Raw genomic sequence first — 13083 nt, 5'->3', positions numbered from 1 at the left:
TAATGTGTAAATCGTAATAATGAATCTTTTGAAATAAACGGGCCTCATTTGTGGTTTAGTTAGAAAGAAATTACTTCATAATGACTTTCAATGCATGACAAATGTTGCATGTTGGGAACATTATTTAATACAGGCTTCATTTCAGTGAAGATGTTGGTGCATTTAATGTGGCGTCTCATGGTTCCTCCCTGAATCAACCCAGCACAGCAGATGAGTAATTGATAATCAACAAGTAGATATTTAGTATTAACCTTGACATCACAAAATAAAGTACCTAAAAGAGCAGGTCACTATGATTTAACCCATAATTTAGGATTCAGGCTTCTAAAATAAAGGAACCGATAAAGAGACTGAAATCAAAATTGTTGCGTGATTCCGTCCTGTTTGTCTGTTACATTCAGGAAATCTGCTTTTGTCTATGTCTTATTTTGTAGACTCATTTTTATTAATGAACGATTGTGGTCATCTCTAACCGCTGCTTCACAATATATGCTTCCTCGAGGTTTGCCAGTTGAATGCTTTTAATGGGAAGTAGGACATTAGCAGTAACTTAATACAGTTTAATTATGGCTGTGGGAGGAAAACCAGTTAACTCAGATGCTCATTTCAACAGCTTTTTACAAGTGTACATGCTTATGACAAAATACAGCAGAGAAGTAGGACAGCAGAGTGGCTGGATGAAAGGAGAGATCGTGACACAGAGCGCTGCATCTTCGTACTATGTACCTCAATACAAAGTCAGATAGAAGTTTGAATAAACAAAGGTTTGTCATCTACAGTTAAAACAAGAAAGCCGGGGAAGGTGAGACATATGATTGCATCTATACACAGATTTACAGTATCAATGTTACTCAATTTCATATCGACAAATGCTGGATTACATGCTGCGTTATTTCTTGTGAATGACATGTGCGTGTGAAGATAGTTTAAATATTGGTGTGGGAATGGTGGATGCCACCATTAACAATGAAAACTACTCAACGGAGAGGCAATTACAGAATGTTAATACTTTGGATGGTTATTGCTGGGAAAAATACAAGCTATAAATACTTTAAAAAAAGGGGGTTTGATGTCTTGAAAAGTAACTTAAATTAAGTTAAATGTTAAAAGGGAATCGCACTTAATCAAAGAAGTCGTAATGTTTCTTGGGAGAAACTTCAACTGGATATATTTTGCACTTTTAAGATTTCACTCCCAATTTTGGACTTGAATCAAGATACAGCGTAACTGTTCCCTGTGTGGGAGAAGGCATTTGAGGGCACATAAAATCCGTCAATGAACTTTTACACCCAAATGAGATTTATTTTACTATGTGTAGTTCTGAAGAGGAAAATGTTTGCATATCTTGGCAAAATGACCCCGGTTACGATCATGCCATCACTGTCATGTCCTCTATTTCAATCTTGTAACTCTGAATGATGATATCATGTCATAACATTAGAGACAGGTTTTCATAAAAGCCGTACCAGAAGGTAGCGCAGATTAGAAACTTGAATGTGAAGTAAAAAGAGTGTGGTCTCCTTTGTTTACCCTCAAGGTGTCCTTGAGTGAGGAACATAAGCGATGAACAACTCTAATGAGGCTGCTCGTGCGGTAACGGGAGACGACTGGGATGAAACACAGTGTGTGTGTGTGTGTGTGTGTGTGTGTGTGTGTGTGTGTGTGTGTGTGTGTGTGTGTGTGTGTGTGTGTGAAGCAGTGTGTTGCTGTGTTACAACTGTCCCGTGAAGAAACCAAACTTTCCTGAACCGCACAGTAAAAATATTCAAAGCGTCTCGACTCCAAATCTACAAAGATTGTGTTTTTCTGCAGGTCACCTAGTGACCTACAACAAAGATTGCATTCGATAGCAGCTGTGCTCTTTTACCTCTTGCTGGTCTGTTTTGGCTCAGCGTGGTGATGGGGTAGAGAGCGGATATGAGATGGAGCCTCGAGTTCAGTCAGCTATGTAATTGGATAATTATAATACTAAAATGGTACTGTCAAGTGGTGCCTGATGACTCTGGTGGTTTGCTGTCTGCTCTTGTGTCATCTTCTTGATTCACAAAGCTGCTGAAGTTGGTTTGCTGTGAGCTGATGGAAGGTCGCTCAACTGCAGATATTTAAACTATCTGAATTAGCTTTTCTCTTTTCTTCGTGCCCTCTCTGAGACTGATCCATTCATGTGACTCCTGGAGAGGAGCAGTTTCTTGACTGATAAATAGTCCCGTAGATCTCAAGAGCTCGCACTGGACACTGCACTTCTTTGGGTCCATCCACTTAGTGTGAAGTTGTTTGGATGAACGGTTTTCAAGAAAATCAAAGGACCCTCTCTCTTGTCATGGCTTTATTAACAGGTCATGCCAATAGTTATTTCCAGGAAATGATTAGGGAATTATTCTAAAATTATGGATATGTAATCTGTTAGTTTTAGTGTTAGTTACATGTCTGTGTATGTCGGTTATCATGCAAGTCTGACTCCTGATGTTTTACAGGAAATTATGGTTTTCTCCCTGCAGGGACAACATATATTTGCTTTAGCTTTTCTAGCTGTTTTACTAGTTCTGCTGGTGAGGATTTATTTACACTCCTTCCATATGCATTTCTCGCTGTCCTCTGGAGGATTACCTCTGTATATAAGCAGAGCTGTATAGTAGCAGAGACACTTCATCATCTGGACCTCCGTGAGGAGGACGTTGTCCTCGGGTGGCGTTAAGGAGGTGACAGCATGGAATGTTTGACTATTTATGTCCAATCGCATGACTAATGTGTACAAGCTCTTTATGAAAAATTCTCCTTCTGGACATAAGCTACTTTAACATTGCTGCAAAGAGTGTTTCAGTGCATCCGTATGCTTTATGTTGTTTTTCATACTATCCTGCCCTGACATGTGGCTCTCTTGGAGCTAAACATTGCACAAAAAGTTCACATTCATTAAACTTTGTGCTCATGTTTGACTGACCTTTGTTAGCCCTGCCTGTAGCTGCAACAAAAACGGACAAAAAGTCAGTTCACCAGGTAGTCCGAAACAAGGAAGGCAGGTTATACAAGTTGCAAGAAGCTGGCAACAAAGTCATAGCACCATCTTTGCTTAAGCTATAGATAATGTACTTCCACCACAACCACCACACTCGGATCGGCCCTATAGAAAGAGCACAATCCCAGTGAGTACGGCCACAGCAAATCCCTCTACTAACCACTGAAAAGGCAAACGTGTCTCAGCCCTTGTAAAATGTTATATCCGCCCTGACTAGGATGATGTCTTTGAAGAAGTTTCCACTTTAGCATCATTCATACCAACAGGCAGTTTGGTTAAAGTTGGTCCTCATAATTACAGCCTGGATGAAAAACTGGCAAGGCCGATAAGTGACAGGTATATGTCTGCGGTGTAAACAAACATAAAGAGGCTATAATTTATATTTGTATAACGACAATGTATTAAATGAGAATGTGAACACAATGTGACAATGTTAAAGGGGATGAATCTGCAGCTCACCATCCTTGTTTTATGGAGCTTTGTAAAAAGTTTCAGCTCATTGTTTTGCTCTCTGGCCCACAACTTTATTCTCACCACTCTGATAGTGTTTGTTTTTTTGCTGCAGCAGGCAGCTATTTTAAGAGAAACATCTCTGATAAATCCACTGTGTACCTGCTGAACACCAAACAGCGGACACAGTTAGTGACAAGCTGTTAAACAAAATAGAGCATTTAGCAGCTAAAAAGGCCAGGTATTTCCCTCAGGAGTTGGTGGAGACCAAAAACAGAGCTACAAGCAGAAAGTATAATATACTTTAAATTAATAATTGTTCTCTCTCACTGCTGGATGTGTACATAAACAAGCAACCGTTGGCAAACAAGTTCATACTAGATATTATTAATGGGTCTTTACTAACAGGCCATGTACCAAAGTGACTGTAATTAAACCTCTTTCTAAGAAGCCCACTCTCAATCCAGAGGTGTTGGCTAACTACAGACCTATCTCTAACCTTCCCCTCCTCTCTAAGATTCTTGAGAAGATAGTTGTAAATCAGTTGTGTGATTTTCTACGTAACAATAGTTTATTTGAGGACTTTCAGTCAGGATTTAGAAAGCATCATGGCACAGATACAGCACTGGTGACAATGAATAATGACCTTCTAGTCCCATCATATAGGGGACTTGTCTCTGTTCTTGTCTTGTTAGACCTTAGTGCTGCATTCAACACCATTGACTATGACATTTTATTACAGAGACTAGACCAGTCGATTGGTATTAAAGGTACCGCACTGAGCTGGTTTAAGTCGTATTTATGCTTGGACCAATTTTATTCACCTTATATATGCTTCCTTTACGCAATATCATCAGAAAATACTCCATAAACTTTAGATGATACTCAATTATATCTATCGATCAAGCCAGATGAAACCCACCAGGTCGCTAAACTTCAAGCGTGTCTTAAAGACATAAAAACCTCGATGATCTGCAACTTCCTGCTGCTGAACTCGGACAAGACTGAAGTTATTTTACTTAGGCCAGAACACCTCAGAAATCGATTATCTGATTATATAGTTTCTCTTGATGGCATTGCTCTGGCATCTAGCACCACTGTAAGGAATATAGGAGTTATCTTTAATCAGGACTTGTCCTTTAACTCACACGTAAAACAAATCTCAAGGACCGCCTTTTTTCACCTACGTGACATTAAAAAAAATCAGGTACATCTTCTCTCAAAGCGATGCAAAAAAGTTGATTCACGCATTTGTTACATCAAGACTGGATTACTGTAACTCCTTATTGTCAGGCTGCTCTGGTAAGTCTCTTGGGTCTCTCCAGTTAATCCAGAATGCTGCAGCTCGTGTACTAACGAGGACTAGGAAGAGAGATCTTAGCCGCTCTCCACTGGCTTCCTGTAAGATCAAGAACCACATTAAAAATCCTTCTCCTTACCTACAAAGCCTTAACTGGTGATGCACCATCATATCTTAAGGAGCTTATAGTGCCATATTACCCCACCAGAGAGCTGCGCTCACTGAATGCATGGCTACTTGTGGTTAGAGAGTCTTAAAAAGTAGGATGGGGGCCAGAGCTCCTCTTTTGTGGAACCAGCTTCCACTTTCAGTCTGGGGGGCAGACACACACTCACCTCATTTAAGAGTAGACTTAAGACTCTCCTCTTTCACAGCACTTCTAGTTAGCACTGGGAGAGAGGGAGAGTCAGACAACTCACCTCGCGCTTCATGAGGGCAACTTACCCTGTGATTCCATCAGAGAGATTCTATTTTTCCTGATCCGATGTGAGATCCCGGGACAGGGATGTCGTATGTGCACAGATTGTAAAGCCCTCCTAGGCAAATTTGTAATTTGTGACTTTGGGCTGTACAAAATAAACTGAATTAAAATCAACTTAAAAGGTGATACTATTTCAATAATGTGTACCTTGTTTCTGCTACCCCTTAGTGGCCAAAAGAAACAGTCAATGCAGGTTTCAATATGTCCTGCTCTGCACATATTGGTCACAATACTTTAATAAACACATATGGATCCTTGTGAACATTTTATCTCATCAGTTTACCTTTGCTGATCCACTGATTCCTGCTGTCACTAGGTACTGGATCTACGTTAGATCAGGTCACTGTGGCTTTACCTGGCTCATTCTGTAATAAGGCAATATACTCTCTCTCATAAATATCCGTCCCTGTTGGAAAATAAAGATAGTAGCGTAATTATTTGAATACAGGAGAGAAACAAAAACACATTAAAAAGTAGCAAGGCTTGGGCCATATTTTAACTTAGATGTGTGGATTTATTGACTGAAACCTCTCGTTTTATTAAACAAGGGCAAAGAAACTAACAGTTTCCTCTCCGCATACATTAAGTGGAGAATACATTACCATACATACAAAAAGACGTACATTATGCCAGCACATTGTACGGCATCAGCTCCTCTCACACAATGTGACAGTTCAGTACAGTGTTTACGTTGGATGGTAGATTACATATTCATTCACCGTGTGCATTCATGCTGCATCGTAGCTGTCAACGCTGTATTATTTCCTCCCACTGTGTATCTGCTTAATAATGCAGTTACCATATCTGTCCCCTAGTCTCCTTCACTCCTCTATTCTCAAGATGTACTCTTTCATCATACACCTGTCAGCACTGTTGTCATGGTATCGCTGCCTTCAGCAAAGAGAAGCTGCTTTCATTTTTAACGGCGTTTCATCTATAACAGCGCATTTCCATTCAAATGCATTTAGGAGGGATTCTTTAAGTTGATCCTATGATTAAATAAATCTCTAAAACCTCAAAAGGACCTATTTTTTATTTTGTATACACTGAGTGTACTTTTCTTTATCTGACTTAGCCTCTGAAACTTGAAGTGCGTGTGCGTGTGCGTGTCTGAGTCTGAGTCTGAAGGAGTCAGAGAGGGATGGAGAGACAGTTTTTGGTGTCTCCTTGCATTAGTGAGTGATTTGTTTCTCATTGACGTTTCCTCTCATTTTTCTAATTGACTCTAGCCGGAGACGTTAAAGCAAGATGACAGAGCGAGCGAACAGAGTGCTAATCAAGTCAGTGTAAGTAGGAGGAAAAACCTGAGCTCTCACTACTCCGCGCTATATTTTGTCTTCCCCTTTTACTTGTACTTATTTCCCCTCCCCTCCTCCCCTCCACTGACATGAAATATGATTACAAGCCAACCTTCACGGGGCCTGTACTCGTCACTGACTAAATCACCCAGACACAACTAGGTTAGAAAATGAAGGACCAGCACACAGTGCAGATATAGTAAATTTGCACACTCAAACCAGAACTTGAAGACAAGGCCACTGCGTCACGATTAGACTAGACTCTGGAGAGGAAGCAACTTTCCTTCCCTATGATTCTCATTTTACAAACTTCACTCATTAAGAAATTAATGTCTTTTTCTGCCACACACACACACACACACACACACACACACACACACACACACACACACACACACACACACACACACACACACACACATTTCCTCCTCTGTTCAAACTTCTGTGTATTTGACTGTCACAGGTTCCCAGTAAACAACCACTTGATCATTAACATCGTTAGCACTTCCTCTGTCGTGTTTTGCTTTTCCCCTTTATCTGAACTTTAGCTGCTGGCTTCATTCTTTCTCTCCTTCATCTTGTTCTCTTGTCCTTTTTTTTATGGTGATTATTTTGTGTTTATTTTCCATTTTTGGCATTCACTTATAAGGCAAAACGACTGAAAAACCCTCAAATGTGAGACTGTTAATTACCCAGAGCCCTGTTGAGATGTTTCTGTCGCATAAGGGTTCAATTCAGGTTCTATGCAGGTCTTTCAACATTGTTTTGTGATCTCTGTTTTTCTGCAGGATGTAACAGCATCATCAGTGGTGTCCTGCAGTGAGGACAAAGAAGGTCTTCCAGAGAAGAATCGGCCCAGTCCTCTACACACTGAGAGGGATGCACTGCTCGTCGGTATGCTGCCTCCATGGCTTCACTGCATTTACAAAAATAACAAGCACCTTTTTCCAGGTGGAAATTGTATTTTTTGACCACACCTCCACAATATGGCATAACAATTAATTATACATTACAGAAAACATTAATTACATGAAAGCTGCATGCCCAGACAAACATACACCTTTTGATTTACACCTGAATATCATGTTTGGGGCCAAAGTAAAGTTATAAACATCCTGACAGACATCCTTTTCATCTTTTATTTACTCAGTTTGAGACCTCGGCAGGTCCTTGACAACCACATTTTAGTCTAATAGTCATTTATTCACAGTGCAATCAGCGGTCTTTGGCAGTTTTGCCAGTTTTAGCCATGGCTTGGCTCCAGGGCAATGACGGTCAGTCAGCCCGCTGCTTTGGTGTAAATTAAAATATTTCAACTATCAGATGGATTGCCATGAAATTCGGAAATGATGTCCATGGTAGCCAGAGAGTTAATCCTAATGACTTTGTTGATTCCATAAATTTTTCATAGCGCCATCATCACGTCAAGAATCGTCTTTGTTTCATTTATTTTTATACCTGCAAAACGAGGACGATTTCCATCAGCCCCAGCTGTACATTGATTAGCAAATGTTAGCATGCTGTTTAAATATATAACAATTGGATGAAATTATTATGAATGATGGCGAATGGCGTTAAGATACAGATAAGAGAAAAAAGCTCACATTTATAATGAACTGTCGAAAACATATTTAACACTCAAGTGTTTAATAATTTAGTTTTGGTTTAAATAAAACCAGAAAATATTAAATTGATGTTGATTTACATTTGTGAGAAACTATTTTCATTGAATAGTATCTCGTGCCGGTTGCGTTAGATACAGTCATGTGATTCAGAGAAGACGTATTGCCTGAGTTTACGTCAGCGTCAATAGTCTGCTGGTAATGGCATACTTACCACACTTGATTATAAATTTAGGAGGCTTGTGCAGTACATGCTGATTGAGGATGTGGTAAACGGTTCATAAAATTGAGCTGAGCACAATTTTCATTAGGCCATCGTGCCACGAAAACAATAACAGGGTTTCTACCAGATACCAGCGATACCTTCCAATATTAAAAAGTCCATACCACAATGCAAACAATTATGGACTCAAGAAGTTTGGCCTCAACAGCAATGTAAGAAAATAAGTTTCACAAAGGGAGTACAGGACATACAACATAGCTGTCAAATTGGATTGCATTATATTGTAATGTTCACTTGTTCTTATTGTCCATCCTTTGTATAACATAACCTCAACATGAACCATTAATGCCACCTCTACAGCAGCTGGGTTCCTCTGATTTGCTTCAGTCCCTTTGACGTAATAACTATGCATAATTACAAAGCTATTAGAGGGAGAGAGGAGGAATGTATGAAGAGAGAAAGAGCCCATTTTAATCATCAGATTACATAACACAATATGACTTTATGATAATGAGAAATATGGCCGACATCTATCTCCCTAGTGTGTTATAAACTACATTATTTATAGAAGTAAACAAAGCCTCGTCCTATTTTGCTGCTTGTTTTCCGGCACGCTGCATTTTCACACATTAATTGTTAAGGACATCCGTTGGCTCAAAGCATGAAAGATAAAACTTGCTGCGTCTTGTTAAGGAGTAAAAATGTAATGCAAATTGTGTCATAGATTTTGACCGTTAGACCTTTCTGTATCTGTCCATTTGGGTCCAGTTCTACGTTTCCTCCATTACATTAAATATCTGCATCTACTGTCTCATAGCAGGTAGTTAGGTATTCAATGGAGCTTGTTCCCTGTTCACGTCCATCTGGCAGTGTGCAGAGGCAGACGTGGGTAATATTAAAGATGCTGGCACCTTCTTATGTCCGAATCACTCCTCTTGACGTCTTGTTTGATGCCGAGTTAAAGCGAGCGCCACAGGAAACAAGGGACACTCGGCTCCTGAAGGAAAACGTTTCATCAGGAAACAAAGCGTTGCATCTCTTTGCCTTTTCACTCCCTCCACTCTGTGAATTTAGATGAACACAGGTGTGTAATCCTAAAAAAAATAAGAAAAATATACGGTTTTTAGTTTGTGTTGTTCAGCTGCGTAGGCCTTCCGAGTTGTGTTTTTTCAATGAGAATGAATGTTATGCACTGTGATATCAATGACGATGCTTATTGACGAACAGAGACATCAAACTTGAACCAAAACCTTCATGATATGTTCCCAGATCTCATCAGTTACGTACAACGTTGGCCATAACTGCCAAAATAAGACACAAGTTGTAATAAATCAGTAACAATCCCCTCAAGTTCCTCTTGTTGTTCTGACTGAACTAGCGCTCCTAGTTTGCATTTTTTGCCTGTGGAGTTCATGCAGACAAACACATTTTGGTCAAATCATCTGAGACCCACCACCCAAATCTCAGCTGGTTTCAGAGAAGCAGATGAGAGACAACGGCATTAAAGCATCATCACACACTCCCTCCTAATCTGGAGCCACAATATACAAGAGCCTCTTAACCGTGTTAGGAGTCTGGCAAAAGCCACTCCATGCATCCTTGGTGGTTTTCAGTCAGGCCAGAGGAGGGAGAATAATACAAACTGATTTTGTGAGTGTTCTGCCGTGGATTGTGGTTTTAAAGTCATGTTGTCCGAGTGCCAGAAACTCAAAGGCTGGCGTCTGGTGACGAGGTATGTCTTTGCATTGTGACAGTTTCATTAACATGTCTGCTGGACCTATTTGTTCTACCTCAGGGATCATTGCAACCTTCCTGCACGTTCACCCGTTTGGAGCCAGCATCGAGTACATCTGTTCCTACCTGCAGCGCTTGGACACCAAGGTAACACACACACACACACACACACACACACACACACACACACACACACACACACACACACACACAAAGAGTATCCTAGACATAGTGGCACAGATTAAATTTCCCTGCAGGGCTGACATATGGGCCTGCTGTATGCCAGAGTCCTGCTGTGCCATTTTAGTCTCCTGGCATGCAAACAAGCCGGAGGTGCAGGTGAGAGCCATCAATTACTCTGAGGATTTTTGAACCTTTGTTTATCTTTCAGGGTGGTGAACAGGCATATACATGTAAAGCTGCACTGCTTCACGCTCTTACACCTGTTACTAACCAATGGGTTATAGGCTAAAAACACAGTGTTCTTGTTGAAATTGAAATACACATCATATTTCATTATTTAATTAATTCAGTGACGTGGTTCAAATATAATTAAATAGTGTTGGCAACTTAACTTTTAGATATGTATGTGGCAGTAGAACATAATTAAATTCAGAAAAGGAAGTTGAGTAGACCACTAGATCCCTGCAGAGATAATCCGAATACAGCTACAAATACATATATATATATGTGTGACATGAAGAGATAGAGGTAGTAGCTTTGTGTTGGTTACACAGTCACACTGTGAGTCCCCTGATTCAACAGCATCACCTAATCCCAACAGCTGAGTAAAGCCACAGATGTTCCTGCATCAGGGTGGCAGGTTTAGGTGTTTTCTCCCGACGCAGAACGAAGCCCTGCTGACTTTGTGGTTAACATATTGATTATTCTCCACTTTTTAGACTGCGTTAAAACTAGAAACTCAATACGTAGCTAAATCCTTTGCTCGTTCGAGCCTCTCTCTTTCTGAAGTGTTGCTGTTATCACTGCCTAATTTTATCACACATCCCCACTCGCACAACTTATTGATGAATATATTCATGTTCTGCGACCCGCCTGCTGAGGCCTGCTTCTGCCAGTTTAGGCTGTTAGTCAGCCCGATTCCTCTGAACAAGGCGACACATTTGAACTGATTCCTGGTTTATAAGCTTTGAGCTTTGTTGTCACCAAATCTCTAAGACCGTTCTTGATTGTGAAATAGGCTCTCATTTCCTCCTGCTGCTCAATTTCACTGCATCTGACTGCAGTTGATATAATGTTGTTCCAGTGTTTTATTTTTATTTTATTAATTCAAGTCATTGGTTGCTCACCAGGCACTCATCCAACAAAGTATAATAATATGAAAAATGGGGGGAAGTGCCCTAAACTATTTCCCAGAGCCCAAAGTGACATCTTCCAATTGCTTGTTTTGCTTAACCAACAGTCCAAACCCCAAATATACTTTATTTACAATCATACAAAACAGAGAAAAACAGAACATCTTCACATTTGAAAAGCTGTAAGCAGCTAATGTTGGTGGTATTTGTTCTTTTGCTAAATTACTTGACGAGAGGTTTAGATTTCATAGACAGATTTATTTCAAGCTTGAAATAAACAGTAAGGTGAAAACCTTGTTTCAATGTCATACTTTCTCAGCTCGCTGCAGTGGCGTAAAGGTGAACTCAGGGTGTGTCAGTACACTGTGAGCTCACTGTTAGCTGTGGTTACAGGTGAAACACACTTGAAACTTTCAACCAGAGAGGAAAAGGAAACATTAGAAAACATATACAAATGGTTTGGTTCTAGATCCTAAATATATGTTTTGGAACAATGCAACTCAATCTTAGACCGATATACAAGGAGCAGAACATGTCAAGAATACAAGAATAGTTCAACAATTTGAGAAATATGCTTATTGCATTGAGAGTTAGATGAGAAGATCGATACCAACATTTGTATCTGTAAGCATATTGTTTTTACTCTTCAGTTTTTGCACGAATTAAACAAAATGAATTAGTACGCTTTAAAGGTGCTCGTTATCAGGTTGTTATTACTTTTGGAGCTATTACTCTTGCTAGTGTTTCCCCCGCGTCCAGTCTTTATGCTAAGCCTGCACAATTTCAATCTTCTCATCTAACTTGTTGCAAGAAAAACAAACTGGCACTTTATGTCTAACTATTGTGCAACATGTATGTGTAGATGCATGTGTGTGTTTTGGCATGCATTGTACCTGAATGTGTTGTGTTTTGTTAAAGTGTGTGTGTGGCTGTTTGTCTGTTGTATCAGTTGTTTCCACACTGATTCTGCACATCAAGCAGCCCACAGCGTTTCGTCAATACCACTGGCTTGACTGCCCGTCAACAAGCCCAATCCTCTCTGCTTATCTACCGGCTCCACACACAACACAGCTCCGTTGTCTGTGATGTCACACCAGTCCCATCTCCATGATGGGCCTTAATGCGTCCTGACATCAGCACCGGACTCAAACAACCTAGTTATTAATGCAAGACACAGCGGGTCGCCTACAGCAGCTCCAACAGTGGATTTCTGTCTCCACTGTCACCTTGGCCTTCTCGGCTTCGCCTCAGCCCACACATGTAGCTCATATTGTCCTGATGCTTGCCCTTTTCATCGAATTAAGTGAAGGTGTGAGAACCGAGTGTAAGCATAATGAAAATGAAGAGCAGAGGTGTAAGATGATGTGTGAGATTGCCTGTGTTCATTTGTGTTTGTGAAAGTAGTTTTGTGTGACAGATGTGTGCGCGCGCGCGTGTGTGTGTGTGTGTGTGTGTGTGTCCGCAGATCAACACCGGTGAGGTGGAGGCTCTTCTCTCTCGGCTGCCCTGCACCTTCAGACAGGAGCTGACCGGCGTCGGAGCCAGTCTGGAGAAACGCTGGAACTTCTGCGGCTTCCAGGGCATCAAGAGCACGTAGCCGGTCTGTGGGTCACGGAAGAGACGACACAGGTAGACGAGTCAGC

The 13083-nt window shown here is 40.6% G+C and overlaps 1 protein-coding gene across 1 annotated transcript in view; it reads left to right on the top strand.

The window, feature by feature from the left end:
- LOC306745489 (ecto-NOX disulfide-thiol exchanger 2-like) overlaps positions 1–13037 on the top strand; it is a gene marked incomplete at both ends in the record, with an annotated part of 43402 nt that extends 30365 nt beyond the window's left edge. The window contains 4 exons of the mRNA XM_079228289.1: positions 6477–6533; positions 7334–7439; positions 10186–10271; positions 12906–13037. Of these exons, the coding sequence (XP_079084415.1) occupies positions 6477–6533; positions 7334–7439; positions 10186–10271; positions 12906–13037 (381 nt within the window). The remainder of the gene's footprint in view (positions 1–6476; positions 6534–7333; positions 7440–10185; positions 10272–12905) is intronic.
- Between the last annotated feature and the right edge of the window lie 46 nt (positions 13038–13083).

This window comes from Taurulus bubalis (assembly GCF_910589615.1).
Source record: "Taurulus bubalis genome assembly, chromosome: 13".
In the NCBI taxonomy this organism is placed as follows: domain Eukaryota; kingdom Metazoa; phylum Chordata; class Actinopteri; order Perciformes; family Cottidae; genus Taurulus; species Taurulus bubalis.
The sequence above is the reverse complement of the archived record's forward strand: the minus strand, read 5'-3'. Positions and strand labels throughout refer to the sequence as shown.